Genomic DNA, 8597 nt, shown 5'->3' with positions numbered 1-8597 from the left:
GCGTACATGGTGGAGGATAATGAGTGTATAAATGCAAGAGGAAGATTATGACATTAAACCCAAATAAGAACTTCATTTAAAGTCATATCTGATGGTTGTTGCAAATCCATGGATGCCTTGAAGACGAGGAGATGTTTGAAGAAAGACCAAGACCTATCAAGCAGAGCATGTCATTGATCAGTGAGTGAGGAGAATTCTAGAAAGACAAGATTCTCCCCAACTTCAATATTAATCTACTTTTTTGCCAAAAGTATCCTGAGCATCTGAGCTCTAAAGACTTCACTATTCACCATTTTATGGGAGAACACCTTCCCCACCAAACTAGAAGTGTCCCAGATTTGTCACATCCACCTATAGAACAACTAGTTCTTCCTTTTTGATGGATGAGACATTCAACAAATTAACATGCCTTACAAGTTCATTCAAATCCATAACAAACCCTACTTCTAGGCCTGTGACATAGAAGAGAGAACCTAAGATAACACCTTTAATAAAAACCCTAATTTTGATCAAATTTACTCCTTGTTTTTGAAATACATAATATATCAGAGTATTATTTTAATATCTTATTATAAAAAGGGATTCTTTTTAATTTTTGCCCATTGCATTTAATAAAATTCATTCATGAATATATATATATATATATATATATATATATATATATATATATATATATATATATATATATATATATATAAAATTAATGTTATTATTTTATGATATTGGTAATATCATTTAAATTAATATAAAATTTTAACCTGGGCGATGCATAGGAATCTTTCATGCACGGAGGCCCCTTCTCAGTGAGCACCTACATACGCGCCCACACACACTGGCTAAGAGTATTCACATCAGTTATCATATTCAAAGATTTTACCCTAAATTTTAAATAGGTTAACTAAAAATCCTCTACATTATTTACCCTATCCATTCTCTAAATTTAGATTTGATGAATAATGATTCTCTAACAAAATTTATCATATATCCTAAATTTATCATTCATCATTTATCCTCTATATCATTTATACTAAATTTTAGATATAATAATAGAGAAATTGACATGGATACTCTAATAAAACTCTCTCTATATGTCAAATTATCATATATATTTTAATATTTATTTTATATTATATCTTTTTAAAATTATAATTGGATTGGGTTATCAAATTTTTTACGTCATACAATTAAATCCATTGTCGCATGAGATATAGCTGGCTATCCGTAGCTTATTGTTTTAATCAATAATAACTAACTCACCCCCAAACCCAACTCTATCCACTCCATCGAAGAGACGGAGGCGGCGCGAGATCTACTCTTCGAGCACCGACGGAACGACGCTTCTCTTTCCTTTCGTATTCCACCGCTCGATCGACAGACGCAATGACGACTCAGGGTCAGGTCATCACCTGCAAAGGTCGGTCTCGAAAATTCCATCTCTCTCTTTATCTTTTTGGCTTCGTCTGATTCGATTTGCGTGTTTTTGATGTCGGGAATGGATGTAGCTGCGGTAGCGTGGGAGGCGAACAAGCCTCTTGTCATACAAGACGTGCAGGTAGCACCACCGCAAGCTGGTGAAGTCCGAGTCAAGATTCTCTTCGCCGCTCTTTGCCACACGGACGCTTATACTTTGAGCGGCAAGGTTTGTGCTTGATATGCTCGGCCTGGTTTACTGGATCTACCTCTTTCTTCGCCTGTTATAAGAATCATTATACGATTTGAGATTCCGCAAGCCCTTCTGTGTTAATCATTTCCGTGTATCACTAAATGCCCAAACTTGATTAGAATCTGTTATCTAGGACGACAAACCAGCGAATAAAGGGGTTCAGTGTCTGTGTCAATGGTATCATATTTCAACCATGTTAGCGACTGATTAGATGCTTAGAATTTGTAAACATTTGAAGTGACTGAAACTATTAGTACACCTTTTACATGTGTCTGTTATGGCATTCATTCAATCGTGGGTAGTGCCAATGTCCCACGTTTTGGTGTTGAATCTGATGCATTTTATATTACTATGAGTAGCCCCTGCAAAGTTTAACCTCATGAACAAAAAGCACAATTATTATTATTAGTTTCATTTCTGTGATGGTTATTCTTCAATCACGATTCAACTAGTGTCGCCTGATGAAATTAATTTGCTCTGTCTAAATGCAGAGAAATTGGAGCCAAGAAATGAACCTTTTAGGCTACTTTTGACTTTGGAAAATCACTTTTGAGTGAAAAGTGTTTTCACTCTGGAGGCTTATTTGTTCTTTTTATTCTAAAAAGCATTTTATTGTTACAAGAAAGTTGAATGATGAAGTTGTCTGGGAATAGCTTCAACTTTTTTGCAAGTACTTGATATTTTTCGAGACGTGTTTATTATGGATCATTTGAATATATTCATATTCCAGGTTAATATACTAAATCAATATACACTATAGATACATACTTTGAGATGACTTCTTTTTGGAGTCTGCCCAAATAGTTTAACTTTAATACTATAGGTGGTACTAATAACAATTTATTTATTTATTTATTTTGTTTTATTATGGACAGTAAGCATTATTTTATACAATAAATAATCTAGAACAAATGTCTATTATTAGTTACTTACATTAACATTCTAGTTAATTTCATTTAACTATAAATTAATAATTTGATAGTATACAATGACTTTCAATGTTACTGATCATGTTCTTTTTAATCATTTTCACTTCTATTGTAATTTGACTATACCTCTACCTATCACCTTAAATATCAAGTCAATATTTGCTTCAGTTTTACCAAATCCTATCAACTTTCCCATGGCTGCATCCTCACTGTTGCTTTTTTAACAATTGCAAAATCTACTCCAAATTCACACTCAATGTGGAAATGAAATGTTGGTCTTATTTGAAATGCATCGACCCATGTGGTGAGGACATTTTCCCTTTTTGAGTTGAGTTTTTTTTTTTCTTCGGATGCTAGCATAGCAAGTAGTCAAGCTACTTATTTAAAATCCAGATCAATATCTGATCATGCAAGGGCTATTCCTTTCGTTGGTGCTCTGATAGGAGTTTTGAAAATGGTAGTCTTGTTTGGATGTTTTGCTTACAAGAAATGCCTTATCAGGACATTTTCCCTTTCTGATATGATTTCTTATTTCTTTGGATTCTAGCAAAGCAAGTAGTCAAGCTACTCATTAAAAATCCAGATCAATATCTAATCAGGCAAGGGCTATTCCTTTTGTTGGGGCTCTGATAGGGGTTTTGAAAACGGTAGTCTTGTTTGGGTGTTTTTCTTACATTTTCCCTTTCTGATTTGAGTTCTTATTTCTTGGGATACTAGTATAGCAAGTAATCAAGTACTCGTCAAGAATCCAGATCAATATCTAACTGGCAAGGTGCTATTGTGGAGTAATGCTAAGACACTGATTGAGTAGATGGTCAGTATCTTGGTCAAGTGAGAGTTCTTGTGGAAAATGGCAGTTGAAAAATTGATGTTCCTCGACTAGAGCCTTTGTTGTCATGCCATTGGTTTGCTTAATCATCCATCAGGTTGGCATTGTTGTAATGCCAACTTGTCCAGTCAGTATGCTGCCAGTTGTATGCTAAACTCATCTTTGTTGGGCCTGAATTGGTGAGTTCTTCAAAGTTTGGAAGCATTCTTTTGAAATTATTCAATTCATCATAAGCCTGAAAATATCTCTCCATTAATTGTAGTAAAGCAGTTTCAGCATTTTATGATTGACATGCCTTAGAACATGTTGCTAGCTAGCTCATCTAATGAGGACTTTAGGCGATATTATTGAGCTTTTGAGTTCAAAATCCACCTTCACAAAAAAAAGGAACTCGAGGGCTTTCATTATATGTTTTCTTAAAAAAAAAGGAATTTACTATGTGCTGGTTGTAGATAACTCATAATTCCTATTCTTTGGACCCAATGATGTGCTGTATCTTCTTAAAATGTGGTTGTCTGAGATTTGACCTGATATCTTATTCCTGATGTAGGATCCTGAAGGCCTTTTCCCTTGTATTCTTGGTCACGAGGCTGCAGGGTATGATATCCTCATACTATTAAAACTAGCTAGTTCATTTTGGTGTTTCTTATTTCAATTGCATTTCTAGTATTGTTGAGAGTGTTGGAGAAGGGGTAACTGAAGTTCAGCCTGGAGATCATGTCATACCTTGTTACCAAGCAGAATGCAGAGAGTGCAAGTTTTGCAAATCAGGAAAAACCAACCTATGTGGTAAAGTTCGTTCAGCAACTGGTGTTGGTGTCATGTTGAATGATCGGGGAAGTCGTTTCTCTATCGATGGAAAGCCAATTTACCATTTCATGGGGACATCAACTTTCAGTCAGTATACTGTTGTACATGATGTTAGTGTTGCTAAAATTCATCCACAGGCCCCTCTTGAAAAAGTCTGCTTGCTTGGTTGTGGTGTTCCTACTGGTAATCTTTCTCTGTGTTTTATGTACCGCATGCTGCTATCGAGAATGATTATCTAGTTTTGTGTTCATAAAAGATGATTCTCTTGTTTAGAACTGGAACCCTTGGTATGCTTAGTTGTGTAGAGTTGTTTTCTGTCTTGATGTTCCTTTAGAAAAATCCTTTCTGTTTTCTTTTTTCTTAAATTCTGGATACAGTTTAAAATATTAATTATGCAAGCAAAGTCACCATCCTAATCACTGTTACTGCTTGTCTCTTTTTTTGTTCCCAACAGGCAGGATTTGATACCTTACCTGCTACTAGTAGTTTCCATTGCTCTTACAATTTGCCATTTATTTTTCGCTTTTCCCCTCATTTTTCCTCTTTTGTATTGTCAGGTCTTGGAGCTGTATGGAATACTGCAAAGGTGGAATCAGGTTCAATTGTTGCAATTTTTGGCCTTGGCACTGTTGGTCTTGCTGTAAGTTATCTTTTAAATTAATTAGTATATGATCAAATACAATTTTTAGCCTTGTCACTGTTGGCCTTCCCGTGAGTTATCTTTTAAATTAATTAGTGCATGATCAAATACCAAACAAGTGATGAATAATTTTCATAGGTTGCTGAAGGTGCAAAGACAGCAGGTGCTTCACGAATCATTGGTGTTGATATCGACAACAAAAAGTTTGATATTGGTATTTCTTTTTCCCTTACCTTACAAATATCTATTTTTATTTTTTTAAGATGTTAATTTTATTATCAAGCTTAATTATGTGTACAAGGAAAATTATACAGAATGTAATTAGATTATTTTAATTAAAGTAAAATCTTAAAAAATGATGCTTCCTTTAATTTTGTGTCTTTTCATCCCTTGGAAGAAACCCTTCATTCCTATAAATTTGTCCCTTCTCATTCTTCTCAAATTACTTAATTCACAAAGTTATGTTGACTTCCATAGAGATAATTCAACTACAGACATTATTGTGTTGGCGAGTAACAATAGTAAATTGATAATGATGCAACCATAATGGGTGCATCTATGACCTTGAAGGGGTGTACTGAGAATCTAAAGAGAATATGATTCATGTTGCCATTTGTCATTCCACCAGTTCGAGCTGTTGACTTGTCAACGAGCTGACTAATCATACCCATCATGTTGGACCAATCTCATTAATCAGGAGAAATATAACAACAAATTATGTATCGACACATTGAGTGAAATTAATGAAAAATCTTTTTATTCCATTTCACCCCACCAAATGTGACCTTTAATATATCAACTAATTAACTACCTGACTCCTATAAAAATCTTCAAAGTCATTTCAAGTTTCAGAATGAATTTCACCATAAATTTTGCTGAAAGCAATTTATTTCAAGTTTGTTGTTGGATCAACTTCATATTAATTTCTATGTACAAATTGCAATAGAGAAATTGTTGTTTCATCGTATTTTAGTTTTACTTATCCTGTCTTAACTAATTGCAGCAAAGAATTTTGGAGTCACAGAATTTGTGAACCCAAAAGACCACGATAAACCAATACAGCAAGTCATCGTTGACCTTACTGATGGTGGTGTTGATTATAGTTTTGAGTGCATTGGTAATGTCTCTATCATGAGAGCTGCCCTTGAATGCTGTCACAAAGTAAGTTGATGCTTCATTCAATTCTCCACGAATTCTTTTCTATTCCTGGTGAGATCAGTTCACTGAGGTATTTTATCCTCCAAGGGTAACCAAATAAACCTGTTGCAATAAAATAGTGCTATCTGCATTTTATTGTTTTATAATCCAGTTTCAGCTACTATTGCGAATTCCATTCCTTCATGCATTTCGGCTTTTCTTGCCTGAGGGAATCTAGTGGCCTTAATCTGTTGTGTTGACACTACAGGGTTGGGGCACATCAGTTATTGTAGGTGTTGCAGCTTCTGGTCAGGAGATAAGCACTAGGCCTTTCCAGCTCGTGACTGGACGTGTCTGGAAGGGAACTGCTTTTGGTGGCTTCAAAAGTCGTTCTCAAGTTCCTTGGCTCGTTGAGAAGTACATGAATAAGGTATCTCTCTTATACTTCCAAGTTAATATCTTTTATTCATGTAATGAAATACCAAAAATTAAAAGGAAAGTTAGTATTAGGGGATGGAATAGATAAAAAATGAAGTAGAAAATAGATATTTTTTAGTCTCCATCGTGAAATGGAATATACATGGGTAATTGTTCTTATGTTTGATTTGTAGGAAAGAAATAGGTGTTAGATCAAGATTAATTCTAAATTATTGATATACTTTGTTGGCCCTTTTGGTATGGTCCACTCGTTGAATTGTCCAATCTGTCTTGTCCACCGAATTTTCCCAGTCCACTTGGTTTGTTTGGTCCCCATGGTGAAGCCAACCTACCTTGCTTGAGTGTTGCATTCATTTCATTCAACTCATTTGGTTGATCCATTTGGTCCACTCACGCTGTATGATGTGATTGTTCAACTTGACGCATCTGATAGTTCAACACTGTTCTTGCTTGGCCCGAGTTGGGCTAATTGCATTAGGCATTACTCATGACTTAAGGGTTGCATTGCCATGCACGGGCCCATGCTTGGTTGAGCCATGCCCGAGTCAACCCAAGCTTGGGCACATCTATTTATTTTTCTTAAAAAATAAATAATAAAAATAAAACATAAAGATATCTAAAAATAAGAAAAATAAAAAATCACATAAATATTCTTTATATATATATATATATATATATATTTATTTTATTTCATTTTTGTATGTTTAAGTATTTGGGCCAAGCGTGACACTCGGGCTGTGTTGGGCTTAGCACCACCTAGGACCAAGTCATGCCTGGACCTACACAGTCCATATCTTATTGGGCCGTGCCAAGCATGACCTATGTATATATAACCATTAGGTAACAAATATATGTTCTTTCAAGAATGGAACAATGGCACAAATGAGAAATAGGTGGAGGAATAACTGAAAAAGGATGATTAGGAAATTGCAAGTGCAGGAGAACTGGCATTTCAAGTTTTTGTTTTAGCGTCCATGGGAATTGACAGGCCATGAATTAATTATTTGTGTAAACCAAAAGCGACTATTTAGTGACTTATTTATCCTTCTATTTTTGACATAATATCTCAAACGAAAATAGCATCCTTAGCCTTCACTTATGCAACTGCAGGAAATCAAGGTGGATGAATATATTACACACAATATGACACTGGAGGAGATCAACGAGGGCTTTGATCTCTTGCACGAAGGTGGCTGCCTGCGTTGTGTGCTCTCTTTGCATGCATAACTCTCCACTCTGCGTTTATCTGGTAGAAGAAAATGAGTGTATTGCATCTTTCAATATATTTTCTTCCTTTCTCTCCCTTTTCATCTTTCAAGCACTGAAGAGTTAGTGACCATGACCATAAACCTGTGACTGACTCTGTTGGCTTTATCTTCTACTCAGATTTCCACTGTTTTCGCTCTGTTAATTGAATAATAATCTGAATGCTATTATGCACTTTTACTATAGTTTTGATCTTTATGATCCCACCTTGGTATCTACTAAGCCAGTCACAATTTATTAGCAACTCGAATGTTCTTCTGTTGACCTTTATTTATTGTGTAGATTTGGCATTTCAATTTGAAATTTAGATGACATAATTGACGACGGAAGCTTCATATTCAAATTGGTTCGATGTTGTAATGCCTTGTGAAATTAAACAGTTTGAACAAAACCGTCAACTGGAAAGAAAAACAAAACTGGAGTCCAATCTGATTTTGATCTTTGGGCTTGAGGGCCTAAGCTAGAATTTTTGCAAATGTCGGTTAAATTTATTTTCTTCGAAAATTTCCCTTGAATTTTGTAATTTTCAATTTATTTATCAAAATGACCCTCTATGGATGACAGCAAACAAATGTAAAAGTTGGCTGATTCTATTGAGATTTGGAAGAATTGAATGAGGATTATGGTAACAATGTGTCCGAATTCAACAAAGGGCCTTTTTAAGGTCAAAACATTTGCACATGAAGGGAATTGATCATGGAGATTCGGTTTGACCATGACTTAGGGCATACATGTGAAGTATTGGATGTGATTGGCAGAGGTAGACAAGCTCTCGAAGGTTTACAAGGGTTCGGTGAAGTAACTACCAATGCAACTTCCTCAATATAAATCCATTAAATGAAAGTTCATCTTTGAGATGACATGAACTAGTGAGCTAGAAAAGTA

General features: G+C 35.1%; 1 protein-coding gene across 1 annotated transcript; it reads left to right on the top strand.

Moving 5' to 3' along the window:
• Positions 1 to 1228: 1228 nt before the first annotated feature.
• On the top strand, positions 1229 to 7956 carry LOC121997243 (alcohol dehydrogenase class-3-like). Its single transcript, XM_042551564.1, has 9 exons — positions 1229 to 1414; positions 1503 to 1639; positions 3972 to 4018; positions 4089 to 4414; positions 4789 to 4871; positions 5010 to 5085; positions 5875 to 6032; positions 6277 to 6438; positions 7557 to 7956. Exons 1-9 carry the CDS (start codon positions 1381 to 1383, stop codon positions 7671 to 7673), a joined length of 1140 nt encoding a protein of 379 aa, XP_042407498.1. The 5' UTR covers positions 1229 to 1380; the 3' UTR covers positions 7674 to 7956.
• The last annotated feature ends 641 nt before the right edge of the window (positions 7957 to 8597 follow it).

This window comes from Zingiber officinale, chromosome 6A (genome assembly GCF_018446385.1).
Source record: "Zingiber officinale cultivar Zhangliang chromosome 6A, Zo_v1.1, whole genome shotgun sequence".
Taxonomy (NCBI): domain Eukaryota; kingdom Viridiplantae; phylum Streptophyta; class Magnoliopsida; order Zingiberales; family Zingiberaceae; genus Zingiber; species Zingiber officinale.
Note: the sequence above shows the minus strand (reverse complement) of the source record. Positions and strands in the feature narration are given on the sequence as shown.